Source organism: Pseudochaenichthys georgianus, unplaced genomic scaffold (assembly GCF_902827115.2).
Source record: "Pseudochaenichthys georgianus unplaced genomic scaffold, fPseGeo1.2 scaffold_267_arrow_ctg1, whole genome shotgun sequence".
Taxonomy (NCBI): domain Eukaryota; kingdom Metazoa; phylum Chordata; class Actinopteri; order Perciformes; family Channichthyidae; genus Pseudochaenichthys; species Pseudochaenichthys georgianus.
In genome coordinates, this window is record NW_027262956.1 from 377,991 (window position 1) to 395,030 (window position 17,040).

The window sequence follows — 17,040 nt, forward strand, 5'->3', positions numbered from 1 at the left end:
CGTGACAGGAAAGGGAGATGTGGATAATGTATTTTTAGACCTCAAGGAGTTAGCCTAGGGTACAGATGCTGAGTCCATCTACAACAGCCTGAGAGAGGCCCTACGTGACGCAGGTTTTGATGACGAGTTTTTGTTTATCAATCTCATCAGCATAGCCACTGACGGCGCGTCTGTCCTCACTGGCAAAAACAGTGGGGTCATTGCTCGGCTAAAACAGCACTTCCCCAAAATCCAGTCTATACATTGTCTTTGCCACCGGCTAGAATTGGCAGTCCACGACTCTCTAAAACTTGTTGCTGGATGTAACCACTTCGAGATTTTCGTTTCAAAGTTGTACACTTTGTACAATCAGTCCGCAAAGAATGTGAGACTCCTGGAGGAGGCAGCAGCGGAGTTGAATATGCAGCTTTTAAAAATCGGGCAGATTTTTACCATCAGGTGGGTGTCAAGTAGTTTTAGAACTGTTAAAGCCGTCTGGAACAACTACCCTGCTTTAGCAAGCCACTTTAAAGTTGCAAGTGAGGATCCATCTCGTAATGACACTGAAAGGAAGAAATTCCTTGGGCTCCATAAACAACTCTCAAACGCTGGATTTGTAGCCGATCTGGCTTGCATGAACGACATGCTTCGTGAGCTGCAGGCCCTGTCACTAAGGTTGCAGCAAAGGGACATAGATATAGTGAGCGCTAATTGTCAGATGCAGCAGTGCATCGATGTACTTTCTGCTATGAAAGAGTGTGGAGGTATAATCGCATAACACAAGGACTGTTCAAAGGTTTGGAGCTAGTAGAGAGCAGCGGTAAGATTAAAAGGGGTCAGTTCTATCAGTCTGTGATCGACAATCTTAAGAAGCGAATGCCAGAGTCAGATCTCGTTAATATGCTCAAACCCCTCAACAAGCGCTTTTGGCCACAGGACCGCAACGCACTTATACTTTATGGGGAAAAATAAATACGGGCCCTTGCAAAAGCATTACAATACATTACATTACATTGCATTTAGCTGACGCTTTTCTCCAAAGCGACTTACAATAATTACATTCGACCAGGAAGACACAACCTCGAAGAAAACAGAATCATAAAGTACATCAGGTTTCATAGAGCCAAGTATTTCAAGTGCTATTCAACTGGCTATAGATAAGCCAGTCCTTTATTAGTATATAAGTGCTCTGTTAGCAGTTCTTTGTTAGTAATTCTATCGCTCGAGGTGGAGTCGAAAGAGATGAGTTTTCAGTCTGCGCCGGAAGGTGTGTAAGCTTTCTGCTGTCCTGATGTCAATGGGGAGCTCATTCCACCATTTTGGAGCCAGGATAGCAAACCCACTTTTCAGATTCACTCGGTGAATCTGCCAGTGAAGCAGTGCAGGAGCTTCGCGACTGGAAGTTACAAGATGCTGCACCTGCACCAGGCAAAACGCTGGAGAAACTGTCCATAGCAAGCAGAACATACCTGCCCACTTTATCGGAGTTCGAGAGGGGCTTTTCAGATGTGAATGACACTGACAGTAAGACTCGCAATAGACTGCGTGAAGCCAGTATCTCATCACTACTTTTTGTGGACCTTAATGGACCTCCACTGGAGAGATTCGATCCAATGCTTTTCATCACATCTTGGCTTAAATCGGGTCATCGTCTGTCCACATCATGGGCTAGTGGACCTAGAGCAAAATCAGCTGAGACCAGGCCGCTGTGGTCGTCTTTGTGTTAGGTAAGGCCCGCTTTTACTTTAATTTTGCTGTGTTGTAGGCCTATGGATTGCTGTGATAGGCCTACTTATGAGAGAAGGGCTATGTGCATCGTTCTGTTGTGTGTGTGGCGTCGCGTCTCTCCAGGCAGTGAGAGGGTTGTGTTGTGCTATAGCTGTATTATTAATACTGTTCATGGTTGGTGCCGCTGGCTGCTCTTATCGCGTGTGTTCGGCTCTGTGTAGGCTACAGCAATAATAGGCTATAGCCCATTTGAAACAATGTAGCCTGTTTTTGAGTCATTTTAATTTGATTTAATTAAACAGTCAAACGTTACATTGGTGGTCCGTGGATTATTTATTATCAAGTTGATGGAAGTTTGCGTAGCCCATACATGCTCGGGAAATCTGTTGACATGAACATGATCCATCGGGACGTTTCATGTAAATGTAGACCTGTGGCACCACCCTGTGTGCAACAGATTTTCTCTTTATAATAGGTCTATGTCTGTGCTGTTACTATTAATGCACGGATCAGCATTTACCCCCACCCCACCCCGCAAAAAAAAAAAGATCCCGGCTCCCCCGGAGGCCGTGATATAGTTCTCACACTGGTGAAAACCACCCTTGAATGATGGTATGGTAGACTAAAAGCTTTAGGAATCCAAAGTATAACATATAATATGTACCCTGTATCAAGATTGAGGCAAAACAAGTGAAATGTGACCTTTCCTCCAACGTTACGTTCATTATGAACGTATCTTCAATACGTTTATTTTCTACATATCTTTGCCATTTATTGTCTTGCTTACAGTAGCGTGGCGTGGGGGAAAAAATAGGGGAAGCCAATAATACGTCCTTTCTTTTGGGTCGGGGGTGTGGTGGTCAATGTAATAACATAACCAGATGAGTGATTACAGCACCCGGTATCATTTTACACACATTTGTATCATACAGATGCAGGACTTACACACGCCTGTTATCTAACCGACAGGTCCGCACACACTCTCCAGCCGAAACTCTAATAAGCATTCATTCACAAACTAAATCAGGAGACCTTTAACGTTTTACGTCCGATTCGCTCCTTTTTTCCTCGCTGAACACAGCTCCAGTTTGGGCAGTGGCCTTTCATCAGATTGTATTTGTTGTTGTTGCTGCTGTAGCGGAAGTTTATTACAATTATGTTTGATTAAATACTCAAAATCTCCACCCTCCATAATTGCACTTGCTTCAGTTGCTTGCTACTTTCTAACGGCGGTGAGAGTGGTGCAGGGACGCTATCTATCTTCTATCGATTAGATTTATGATTCGAAAATTATAAAAGTAGGGTAGACATGTGGATATTATCCGACTGAACAAAACTTGCATTTATCTAACAGGTTAGTTTTCCACTGACCTTATTTCGAGCTATTTTCCAAAATCCTATGGAGAAATCCCATTGTTTTTTTGTCGAGGGAAACATGAGGGAAACCGAGCGCAGAATACTTCTGAGTTTTAGGACGCGTCACTGCAACACTAAGTTGATGTGATTTGATTGGATTGTGAGGCAAGAAAAGCCAGCCGCCTGGCAGGGGCATGACTTGGGCCTTGTCTGATTGGTCAATCCCTCCATTTTTTTTCACCAAGGGAAGCCAATTTTGGCTAGCCTCCTCTCGTAACAGAGAGTGCAATCTACTGTTTCACCATAACATCTACAGGGGCGCTGTTTCACTCTTTGTAAAATACTCAATGAGAATGGGGGAGATATGTTACAGGAACAAGTCCTGTTTCTCGCTTGAGGCCAGGAAAAGGCTCTGTGACCTTTTGACCTGTGCTGGACTATGGTGATCTGATGTATATGAATGCACTACTTGAACTACTTGAGCAGGTCTCCCTTGAAAAAGAGATCAATGATCTCAATGGAATTTATCTGTATAAATAAAGGTTTTAAATTAAATGAAATTGACCGGCAGCAACACACAACAAAGAATTTCCGAAACTAAACAAAGTGTTTTTATTTATTTATTAAAATTATAACTAAAATCCGAAAAAACAGGGGAAGCCTGGCTTCCCTTGGCCTCCAGGAGAAAACGCCACTGCTTGCTTATGATAATGACAATAGTCATTTATAAATATAATTTTAGAGCACACATTTGAAATGAGTAGGCGAGGCTGTAATTTAGCCAGCTGTTATATAATAGCTTTAACATGCCAAACATGCTAAAAGAAGATCTCTGTGGCTTCAGGCTTGATCGCCGTTTAAATGACAGCGTTGGTTTCCCCAAAAGTGGGCGGGGCTGTAAAGTCAGAAACCAGAGGAGACTGTGAAATCCACCGCAGACGGACACGTTTTGGCCAAAATGTAGTCTCCATTAAAGGCAGCTCATTGTCCATAGCCTCCCAAATGAGATACGGGATTGTCCCACTCTAAATAGTTGTAACCTCTTAAACCCCACGGACCCATGGAAGGGGCCAAAATCAATACATCTGCAAGCAAAAGTGTCTGAGGGCTTCTTAAGATTTCAAGACCAAGACTGGTTTCTTGAGCAGACCAATTAACGAAGTTAGCCTTCTTCAGGAAGCAGAGGACTGTTTCCAAGTCTAAACGGACTATTTGTTGTCTTTTTTATTTAATTGTTTTTGTCTCCTGCCCCTTGCCCCCTGCACACACACAAACCACCACACTAAGCATTTTTACTGATACTGATTAGTGAGTAAAGATTACTTTTCCAAAAATACTGCAATATATGAACTCTGAACAAAAACAATTCAAGAAAGAGATCTGGACGTATATTGTGTGTATTGTCATTTATTATAGTGTAATTATAATTTTGTGAAATGATAATTAGGGGCCGGTATTGTAGGTGCCATAATGCTACTTAGCCCAAGTTCATTATTTGTATTATTATTATTTGTTTACGTCATAGTTATTGTCCATAGTTACCCTATGATATATAGATATCCTTAAAACTATATGGCTTCAATATGGACTTTCTCTTAGAAAACGCATCACCGTTTATAGCCAAGTTTAGCCTCTCGGCGACTCAAACGTAAATGGGGATTGAGCCGCCACACTTAGTCTTAGTCTTTAGATGAAAATGGTTACTAGTTTTAGTCACATTTTAGTCCTTTTTATCCTTTATAGTTTTAGTCTAGTTTTAGTCTAGTTTTAGTCGTCGAAAACTCAAAACGTTTTAGTCCAGTTTTAATCGATGAAAAATCATTACATTTGAGTCACCTTTAGTCAAAATGTTTTCTCTCTTTAAACCAAATCAGCTGGGCAAATACAGGTATCTGACATTGGAATCAATATCAAGTGTTGAAATTCATAAAGCAACATTTCACTCTCTTAACACTTTACTTGTGTAATATCTAGGGATGGGTATCGTTAAGGTTTTTAACGGTACTACTACTCTTAAAAATCTGTCTGAAGCTGTTAGACCCCGCCCCCTGCACACAGACCAGACACAGGGAGATCGCTCTTCTGGAGTGAAGAAAACGGAAATAATGATAATGCAAGTTAGAAACGTAAGATGCATTTTGACAGACAAGACGGACAATTGGGGGGAAATACCCTGCATTTTCAATGTCCGATAGTCCACCATTAACACCTTAGTCCCGTCTCGTCTCGTCAACGAAAACTAAATATACATTTTCGTCATAGTTTTTATTGTCAATAATCTATTTTTAGCTTGTCATCGTCTCGTCTTAGTCATGTAAAAAAGGTCGTTGACGAACATTTTTCGTCATAGTTTTCGTTGAGAAAATTAACACTGATGCTAATTTAGTAAAACTTGAATTTATTTTTTATATGTTGGCATAGGCAGGTCCAGGCGGACTCACCTTTCATTTAATTTAATTTCAAACCTTTATTTATACAGATAAAATCCCAATTTCCAAGGGAGACCTGCTCAAGTAGTTCCACATGAAACATAAATAGAACAACAAAAGGACATCATACAGCATCATTTACAAAATTATCCACATAAACAGGTACCAATAGCTTCCGATTGAGTAGCATCCAACCGAGCTTTAAAAACATTTAGTGGCACCAGATTGTTCAGTTTCCATTTAATTTGCAGACTATTCCAAGACAGAGGAGCTGCGCATCTAAAAGCTGTCTTCCCTAAGACAGTCCTAGCAGCTGGCACATTTAATAAAACCACAGCATGCGATCTCAGGCAGTAGCCACTTACAATTCGCAGTGAGATCAGGGAGCAGATATACGATGGAAGTTTCCCTAACATGGCTTTGTATATAAAAATGTACCAGTGACTGAGCCTCCGTACAGTTAGTGAAAGAAAACTAGCCCTTGCATACAGGGTATAGTGATGGGTTAATGCTTTACAGTTTGTCACAAATCTCAGTGCACTGTGATACGCAGCATCTAACTTGACCAGGCAATTGGCAGGTGCATTCATATAATAATAATAATAATAATAATTTCAATTTATATAGCGCCTTTCACGAAACCCAAGGATGCTTTACAATGGGAAGTAACAAAACAAAAGGTAATAATAATCATACAGAGCAATAGCAGGAAATAAGTGACTGTATATTAGTTGAGGCCAAAGGCCTGAGTGAACAGCTGGTGTTTGAGGTGTTTTTGAAGGTGTCCAGAGTGTCTGCATTCCTGATTGCAGAGGGCAGAGAATTCCAGAGGGTGGGGGCTGCGACACTGAAGGCTCTGTTGCCAAATGTTTTCAGCTTGGAGCGCTGGATAGAGAGCAGCCCTTTGTCAGAGGACCGCAGGTGACGAGAGGGGGTGTAGGGCTGAAGGAGGTCAGAGATGTATGGAGGGGCTAGGGAGTGGAGAGATTTGTAGGTTAGCAGGAGGAGTTTGTACTGGATGCGTGACTTGACCGGGAGCCAGTGAAGGTGGATGAGGGTAGGGGTGATGTGTTGCCAGGGCTTAGTGTGGGTGAGGAGCCTGGCTGCAGAGTTCTGGACGTACTGGAGCCTGTCCAGGGCTTTGCTGGTGACCCCGAACAGAACTCCATTGCAGTAGTCCAGACGAGAGGAGATGAAGGTATGAATGAATGTTTCTGCAACGGGGTCGGGGAGAGAGGGCCGGAGTCTGGAGATGTTTCGTAGGTGAAAGAAAGCAGTTTTGACAGTAGACCTGATGTGGGAGTTGAAGGTGAGGCTAGAGTCCAGAGTGACGCCCAGGCTGCGAACCTCAGGGGAAGGGTGGATGGAGCCGCCATCGATGGTGAGGAGCAGATCTCCAACCTTCCGGAGCAGTGTTTTTGGGGCCACAACCATGAGCTCTGTTTTGTTATTGTTGAGTTTAAGTAGATTGTTTGACTTCAAGGCTTGGATGTCGCTGAAGCAGTTGACAAGTGACAGTGGGGGTAGCTGGGATGATGGATTGGTACTGATGTAGAGTTGGGTGTCGTCGGCATAGGAGTGGAAGTTGAGACCATGTCGGCGGATGATTTCACCGAGGGGGAGCATGTAGATGTTGAATAGAAGGGGGCCGAGCACTGAACCTTGCGGCACACCTTGTTTCACAGGGGCTGGGGGAGAGCTGGATATAGACCAGATCCCCATAGTCCAGCACAGGTAAAAAGGTCACAGAGCCTTTTCCTGGCCTCAAGCGAGAAACAGGACTTGTTTCTGAAAAAGAACCCTGGCCTAACCCTCAGTTTTTTTAGCAGGTTATTTACATGAAGTTTAAAAGAGAGACAATCATCAAGCCAGATACCCAGGTATTTGTAACAGGCAACAACTTCAAGTTTTGTTCCTTGCGTAGTTACAATATCTAAAACAGGCTCTGGTGTCTTTTTTGCTTTTGAAAAGAGCATTACCTTGGTTTTATCCACATTTAAAAGAAGCTTTAATTCAGAGAACTGAGTCTGAATAATGTTAAAAACAGCCTGTAATTTAACAACAGCCTCCTTAATGGTGGGACCTGCACAATACATCACAGTATCATCCGCATAAAAATGTAAAGTAGCTTCATCCACATTATCACCTACGCTGTTAATATATATGGAGAATAAAAGTGGTCCTGACACAGAGCCTTGAGGAACACCATTAGAAATGTGTAACCACTCAGAAGACAGTCCATCAAAATGAACACATTGGGATCTTTCAGAGAGGTAGTTCACAAACCACCCACTGCATGGCTGGACATGCCTCTACTGAGTAGCCTATGCTTTAAGATGCGATGATCAACGGTGTCAAACGCTTTGGAAAGGTCAATAAACAGAGCTGCACAACTCTGCTTATTATCTAAGATACTCGCCACATCATTCACACTTTCATTGTGGCAGTGATGGTACTGTGCTGCTTTCTGAATCCTGACTGATGTTTAGACAGGATGTCATTTGTACATAAAAACTCCTTTACCTGTTCACTCACTCGGCGTTCAAGTACCTTAGCCAGAACTGACAATTTAGAGATTGGCCTATAGTTATTTAAAATAGTTGCCTCCCCTCCTTTCAGTAAAGGCAAGACATAAGCTGACTTCCATACTTTTGGAATTGTATTTGTGCTGAGGGAGAGGTTAATAAGAGAAGTAAGAGGTGGAGCAATAAAATCTGCAGCTATCTTTAAAAAGAAAGGTTCTAAGTTGTCCGGGCCAGCCGGTTTCCTAGGATCTAACTTAGATAAGGCTTCATGAACAACATTGACAGTAAAAGGAGTAAAACTGAAAGGGTTTTCCAGACCACGTTGTTCAGAGTCACATACTGTAGTGTTCACAGAAGCAGAGTTAGTCACAGAATCAAACATAGAACCGCAGGACACAAAATGCTCATTAAAGCAATTTAGCATAGTGGCCCTGTCCGATATAGTGCCAGATGCTGTGGTAAGGCACGGAGGTAGCTCATTACGGATCTCACCGGTTGATATCGATTTTATTGCTTTCCAAAATGTCCTAGGATTATTTAGGTTTTCTGTGGTAACTGACAAATAGTACTTCGACTATGCACTTTTGACATGTGAAGTGAAGCTATTCCTTAGCTGCCTAAAAATCAGCCACTCTATCTCTGAGCCTGATCTCCTAGCCTTTGCCCAGGCCTTGTTTCTCTCATGAAGGAGACTAGACAGCTCAGCATAAAACCAAGGATTGTCTCGTCCCTTTACTCTAAATGTACGCAGGGGTGCATGTCTATCAATGATCTCCATAAAACCAAGATAAAAATAAGACCATGCGGTTTCTACATCAGCACACAGATCGATTTTACCCCAATCAAAATCAAACAGATCATGCACAAAATCCTGCTCCACAAAATGTTTTATGTCTCTCTTGATGATAATGCGAGGTTTAACCTTTTGGACCTTAGTGTCCCTAATTGTGGCTACAACACAGTGATCGCTCAGCTCATTTGCAAATACTTCCACAGATGAATATTTATGGGGAACATTAGTTAAAATGAGATCAATTAGGGAGGATTTATTAGGGGACTTAATATTTGGGCGAGTAGGACTGTCCACAATCTGAGTAACATTCAAAGAGATACAAAGGTTTTTTAAATCCTCTGACACTGCAGTTAACCAGTCCCGGTTAAAATCTCCAAGTAGCACTATTTCCTTGTAGTCTAGTTGTGATAAAAGATTTGCTAGTGAAGACAAGGAGTCCTTGCCAGCTGAGGGGGGTCTGTAACAGCCCACCACCATGACCCTTTGCCACTTCTATATTTAAGGCTAAAAATTCAAATTGCTTACTGATCGATTTGGAAACTAATGTGGTTACACTGAACTTATTCTTAACATAAATTGCAACGCCACCACCTTTATTAGGCCGGTCGGTACGATACACATTAAAACCATTTAAGGCCATGTCAGAGGCCAAAATAGACTTATTTAGCCATGTTTCAGATAAAACAATGACGTCAGCGTCAGTCGAGCTCGCCCAGATACGGACAAAATCTAGTTTACCTAACAGACTGCGCACATTCAAGTGGATGAAACCCAACCCAGACCTAGCTTTAAAATCAGCAGGAGTAGCGATCTGACTATTACTACTGGGCGGACCAGGGTTAGGTTGTACATTTCCTGACAGTAATAACAACAAAAAAAACAGGCATCTTTTCCTCTTAAATGACACACATACATTATCATCTAATTTAGAAACACCGGAAAAGTCTGCGAGAGTGTGATTAGAGCTTAAGAAGCAGTCCTGAAGAACTATCATTGCAGGAAATCGCGGTAATTGTTTGAGCAACACATCCGAACCTTTGCAGGGGATGCCCACTGCGGGTGGCAGAACAGACCTGAATCCAGTAGACTTCTCAGAATGACTAGAGATCTTCTCATAGTCCAAAACAGTTAACAGGCACAGTAGAATCACGATATGGGCCATTTTCCCAGACCAGCACAGCATCCGGATAGGCGTGCAAGCAGGCCTGAAATGTGGAGGCACTCCGTTCTCCTCGCGATATCCCCGGTGCAGAACCTCCTCAGTAGTACAGCAGGATAGGCGAAGCAGGACCAGCTCGAGGCGTAGAGGCGCTCCGGTCTCTCCGCGATATCCCCGTGGTAAAACGTCCTCTGCACCGTAGAGCATGACAGGTGGAGCAGGTGGATACAGGCCTCAACTACAGCAGGTGTAAAGCAGGCCGCAGCCCGAACAGCAGGCCGCAGCCCGAACCTTTGGGCACCTTTATCAGGTACCACACTGTAAAACTAATTTTATTTAATTGAAATATCACTATCGGTATTAATTCCATTCAAATACAACTATATTTGACCTTTTTGAAACCCGAAGTTTTTTTCTTGCTCTTTCCTGGCTGCTAGTTCAGTGAGTTTTTGATGAGACTTAGCATGTTTCAATTTGTATATAAAAATACTGTTTGTAAAACTTTAATGAAAAAAAAACAATGAGTTTGATTATTTTAGTTTTTTCTGATCCAAGTTGTTTTTCATCAAGCATAGAGTGGGTGTTCAGACCTCAGTGGGAATGAGGTCATACTCGTGTGATCCTATGAGTCAAAGAGTTTAAAAGAAGCAGAGGAAAGTGTCATCACTTCACAAAGCAGTCACTGTGTAACTTCAGCTGCCTGCAGGTCAGTGTAAGTATTCACACTGTCATTAACTGTTTTATCTTTTCTATCCTGAATGTTTCCTTTACTTCAAAAGTCTTAAAATATAAAAGTCCAGAATCGTTAATTTGAAATAGTTTAATGTGTGCAAGTTTAAAAAAAAAATTAAATTGTAATTGTTCATACTCTTTGAAATGATCAGATGATCCTGATGAACTCAACACAGGTTTCACATTTCACTTTAGATGCCTACTTTGATGTTGGGCTACTTAAATATGTAATATTTCTGATTATTCTGACTTTTTATATTTCTATCATAGGTGCCAATGTGTTTCTGATTGTGGTTATCTGTGTCAACAGGAGCTTACATGAACCTATGTACCTTTTTCTGTGCAGCCTGTTTGTAAATGAACTGTGTGGTAGTACAGGGTTGTTTCCATCCCTTCTGGTTCAGATCCTCTCTGACATTCACACTGTCTCTGCTCCGCTTTGCTTCCTGCAGATTTTCTCTGTGTATACATATGCAAATGTACAGTTTTATAATTTAGCCCTCATGTCTTATGACGGATATCTTGCTATCTGTCATCCTCTGCATTATAACACACGTATGACTTCTAACAAAGCTGCCATGTTTATTGCTCTAACCTGGTTTTTCCCCATTCTTCATGTTTCTGTCATGATATCACTGAGTGGCTCTTTACAGCTGTGTGGGAACATCATTAACAAAGTGTACTGTGATAACTTCCTCATTGTTAAACTGGCCTGCTCTGACACTACAGCCAATAATACTTATGGACTTGTTTACATGTTTACTGTTATAGCTGCTCTCATAATTGTAATTTTTTACTCTTACATGAGGATCCTCAGAGTGTGTTTCTCTGGATCCAAACAGACCAGACAGAAAGCTCTCAGCACATGCACACCTCACCTTGTTTCCCTGTTCAACTTCTCCTTCGGGGGTTTCTTTGAAATAATACAGAGCAGGTTTGATATGAGCGGTGTTCCCAACATGTTGCGTATTTTTTTATCTCTGTACTTTTTCACCTTCCCACCGCTCTTCAACCCTTTAATACATGGACTGAATTTAACAAAAGTCCGCATCATATGTAAGAGTCTTCTCTTTGGTAAAGTGTAAGGTGTAATGTTAAAGTCATGTATTTCATTTCCTCAGCATCAATAACACCTGGAAAAAATGATACTGTAACAATAGCATGTGTATCTAATGTGTGTAGTAAATTAAATCTTTGAGTGACAAATTGTCAAGTTTGTGATTTGTTAGGTTTGCATAAAAAACCTCTTTGGCACTTTTTACACACAAGGCAACAAATTAAATCTGGAAAGCATTTCTATTTTAAGATGTCAGAAGTGTTCATTTGTCAATAAGCTGAAACACATTTAACATAAAGTCCAGTTCCTGAAATGTAGTACGATTCATCCTACATAGATGTCAGCTGGAAGGACAATATGACAGCAAGGTTTGGATCTGAGAAGAAAGCCTTTTGACGCCTTATACTCTCTTTATGTACTTTATGTATTCTTTATATATATATTTTCTTCATGCCTGTCTGATGTAAAGAATGTTTTTTTGCTCTGTTGTTGAAAGGTGCTGTACAAATAAACTTGCCCATTGTGTCAAATGCAGTTAAACGTATATTTATAGAAACCAAATATTGAAAAGGTGGTTATAAAATAACACACTAAAACATTAAGTAAAAAACTGCCCTCAGCAGAATATCACTGTCAGGGGACATCAGAAATACCATTTCCCATTGTGGAATTTTGATGAACGGGAGAAAATATTCAGGTTACATAACTATGAATATCTCGCTGGTGCCATTGAAAACAAAAACACTCTCAAACATACAGTATCAACAGGATGGACTCTAAGTCATCTATATTTCTCAATACGGATTAAGACCTTGTTATACCCACATTTTGTTCGGGCCTCAAGTGCCTTGTCGGTTGAAGCTTTTGAGAAATGACACTCAATCAAAAACTCTTCTTAAACTAAACTTAAGCCTGCAGATCTTCTCCATTAGGTCAGAAGCCTTTTGATGAAACAGCACCAACAGCCTGCTGTGAGCGTTAGGCTGCCTCTCTAAAGCTGAATAATGACTCAATTAATCATCAAGTATAGCAATTATTAGCAGCTTTTATTTCAGCCTGTGCAACATTTAACTTTATTAGGCAAATCATAAAGCAATGTCCAATAAAATGAGTCTTAAATGTTGGAATATACAATATAGCTTTGTCACCCTCCACATTGCTTAAACCTAAAGTTCTTGAGGTTTGTTAGCCTACATTTTTTTAAATGTTGTTTCTGACCTCAAAATGAAACGTGTTGTCCCGTTAACCCAGAGGTAACTAAGTACATTTACTGAAGTACTGTACTTCAGTACAATTCTGAGGTCCTTGTACTTTACTTGAGTATTTCCATGTTATAGTTTGGTCATCTCCAGCAATCGCGTGACCGTGGAGAGCGGAGGTTCGTTTCACAGTGGATTTGTCATCTATGAAGGGTTTACATGTTTTTTAGCCCCCATGCCCCTCGCAGAAATGTTTTTCAATACATGGTTTCTGGCAATTTTTGGGTCGAGGAATTCATATTTGATGTTGTTTTGATGATTTGACCTATTTTTCTTCAAATCCAAGATGTCCGCAAATTTTTCAGCTCCAAAAGGTCAATTATTCAATGTTGTCATAGAGCCTTCATATATTAGGCTCTAATAAAAGCTATGCTCATGCTGAGTTGAGTTATAAACAGTAAAACGTACTTGTTATTTGGTCTATTTTTGTATTGTTTAGCATTTTTAAGTGCATCTATAAGTGACACGTGTGTGTCTGTTTGGCCATCCATCTGTTGGTAGGATGAGATTTAAATCAATCAGGACATGTATCACATGACCGGTAAGGCAATACTAGCTTGAGAGAAGCATGCCCAGCTATATCTGTGTACGTTCAAATCAAATCAAGTTTTATTTATATAGCACATTTATAAACGATTTTTGGTTGAGCCAAAGTGCTGTACATATAATAAAAATAGCCTACAGTAGAGACACTTTACAGCAAATACAACAGCACAGATTGTTCAGAATATCAGAATGAGAAAAACGACACCCTCTGTTCTTAGACCCTCACATCGTACAAGGAAAAACTTCCAGATAAAACCCACAGTTTAAGGGGGAAAATGGGAGAAACCTCAGGGAGAGCAACAGAGGAGGGATCCCTCTCCCAGGACGGACAGACGTGCAATAGATGCCGTGTGTAAATCGAAGAGATAATAGCATATAGACCGAATGTTAGGAAATGCATGTGTCTGTAATAAGAAGATGAATCCACGAGGATGTCAGCTACAATCCTGTGGAAGCCATCAGGGAAGCAGCATGACGAGACCCAAGGCAGGACCTCAGAGACAGGTTCAGCCACGACCCAAAGTCCATGACTTAATCCAGAACTCAGGATAGAGGATCCAAGACACAAGACTACAGCAAGAGGATCAGCCTCGACTCTGGATCCCGGCGTAGATATAGATACAAAACAAGAACAAAGATTTAGCTGGGTTAATCGGAACAAGAGAATACACAGACACAGACAGAGAGGGAAAAGGTAATTTGATAAAAGTTATTCTTGATAACGTTAAAAACTGTTGTCACGGTCGCAAGTTAGAAAATTAGTTTGAAATTCCAATTACCAACTGCCGCTTAGAGCGAACATTCCGCAATTTGAGTGAATTGGGAGGATAATTTTCGAATATGAAAAACAACTCTATAAATGTCACAGCTTACCGTTACACTGTACAAATGGAAATGTTTATGTGGAGTAGGTTAGCTAGCTACATCTGGATCACTCTCAGAGCTAAAGCTAACTTAGCTCAACAGTTTCTCACCTTCCATGACCAAGACTACAATTCCATTGAAAGGAGTCAAAGAATTAAAGTTGGGTGAGCAAAAACTTTCACTCATGTATTTTTTCATGTTTTCATGATGTTAATAATGTTGTCACACTCTTAAAGTTGGTCCGATCACAAATATTTAAAGCACATATGTTATGTAGTTATAAAAGTTCTGTTTACGTGCAGAGGGTTAGCTAGCTTACCCACAGAGCTAAGGCTTAGCAATGTCCACCCTTTAACCTGTTAAGGACAAATTACTATATCTTCACTTCTAAAAGGGGTAACCACAGCTTTTCACAAAACACAACAACATTTCAGAAAACACCACAACCACTTCTCGTACATGAGGATCCTCAGAGTGTGTTTCTCTGGATCCAAACAGACCAGACAGAAAGCTCTCAGCACCTGCACACCTCACCTTGTTTCCCTGTTCAACTTCTCCTTTGGGGGTTTCTTTGAAATAACACAGAGCAGGTTTGATATGAGCGGTGTTCCCAATATTTTGCGTATTTTTGTATCCCACTACTTTATCACCTTCCCACCGCTCTTCAACCCTTTAATATATGGGCTGAATTGATCAAAAATCCGCATCATATGTAAGAGTCTTCTCTTTGGTAAAGTGTAAGGTGCTAATAAGATAAGATAAGTACTTTATTGATCCCAATTTGGGAAATGTTTGCGTTGTAGCAGCATAAAAAAGACATGGCATTATACAATACAATTAAAAGACTAGAAATAAACAAGAAAGTAGAAAATATACTAGGGCCGGGACTTTAACGCGTTAATTAAGATTAATTAATTACACACAAATTAACGCATTTGAATCGCACTTTAATCGCACTTATTTTTGCACAGCGGAACGTTTCTCACTGGATGAGTTTCAGGCGTACCGATTATACTGGAGCACCAACTAACGTTCATGAATTCAGCATGGGACTTCAAACAACAACAAACCACAGTGAACAATAGTCAAACATGAACGAACAAGCTGATGAGACCGCTTTGGTCGGCCCGTGGATGGGAAATGTTTTTTTTTAAAACGGACGGATGGAAGCGTCGATAAGAGCACGGTTGTGTGCAAATTATGCAAAAAAGAATTTGCATATCACCGCAGCACATCAAGCCTAAAGTATCACCTAAATGCAAAGCATGTGGCAGCTAGCGTGGACGTTAGCACGACTCCGAGTGCAAGGAACCACACCCTGACCCAACCCACACTCAACCAGATGACTGGTTTCAGGGCCAGGATAAGTAAGTCCACGTCTGAGAAAAATAACCAGCTCCCTGGCTCACTGGACTGCACTTGACTGTAGACCACTTGGAGTCAAATCCATGTGAACATTTCTTCTCACTGTTCTCAGGTCAAATATGTATATTTGATTAAAAATGCGATTAATTTCGATTAATTAATTACAAAGCCTCTAATTAATTAGATTAATTTTTTTAATCGAGTCCCGGCTCTAATTTGTATATTACTTTTATTTTCTTTAAAGGGGAACTCTCATGCAAAATGTACTTTTGTACGTATTTTATTCATGACTATGTGTCCCCCGTGTGTCAGGGAACTCACCAAGTGTCAGAAAAAACAACCCTCTCTCTTTTCGTCCATACCCAAATCTCTAAAAACGGGGCTGCAACGGATCTGATTATGATTTTAATTGTTCTGACGTCAGAAAAGCTGTGCTCCGCCTATATGGGCAACTCCCCACCTATCAGGGGAGTGAGAGACCGCTTGAAAGCGCTGGAGATGCTGTAATACATATGCCAGGCCTGTAAGTGGCGCTGTACCCTGCCACAAAAGCAGAATCAGCCCTTGCTAAAACAGGGCTGGAAAAGAGCAAATAGAGCGAAATGAGGCATGGCTAAAATGCAGGATCTGTTTGGTATTTTGAAAAAAAAACTTCACAGACATGTTTTATATAGGTATGGCCCTACAATATAGTATTCAAATATAGCATGATAGGTCCACTTTAATATATCTTTATATAAATATAGAACTAATATAGGTCTAATCTGATTAAAATAATGATTTTTCACTCGGTTGTTGTAGGGTGCTGTACAAATGAACCTGCCCTTAATTTGAATTAACATAAAACAATGTTAGTGTGAAACTAGTAAAAAGTATTTTCTTTTCCAATTCAAAAGTTGTAAACGTTCTTTAAGGAGGCCCTATATCACAAAAAAATATATATGTAGAAGACACAATACATGAAATAGAAAAGTGCCCTCGTAGAAAAGACCCTAAACTATAAAAGAGTGTTCTGAATGACTGTCAAAATGTGGTGTTTTTATATCTAATGTACGGTTAGTTATGTATTCATTCAATGACAGTTATCGGGGGTCTCATAGGTGCCGCCACACTTTAAAAAGTGATGGGCTTCAGTGTAAAAGTGATAGAATAAAGTTGTTTAATGCATTAAGTTTATCGCAGGTGTGAATGATAAGTGAGTATTTATCCACTGTATTGCTTGTCACTGCCTTACACCGTAGCAGTTAA

General features: G+C 40.7%; 1 protein-coding gene across 1 annotated transcript; it reads left to right on the plus strand.

The window, feature by feature from the left end:
* The first annotated feature begins 10,853 nt into the window (after window positions 1–10,853).
* LOC117442090 (olfactory receptor 4B13-like) lies at window positions 10,854–11,786 on the plus strand. Its single transcript, XM_034078091.1, has one exon. The coding sequence runs from the start codon at window positions 10,854–10,856 to the stop codon at window positions 11,784–11,786; it is 933 nt and encodes a 310-aa protein (XP_033933982.1).
* Window positions 11,787–17,040: the final 5,254 nt, after the last annotated feature.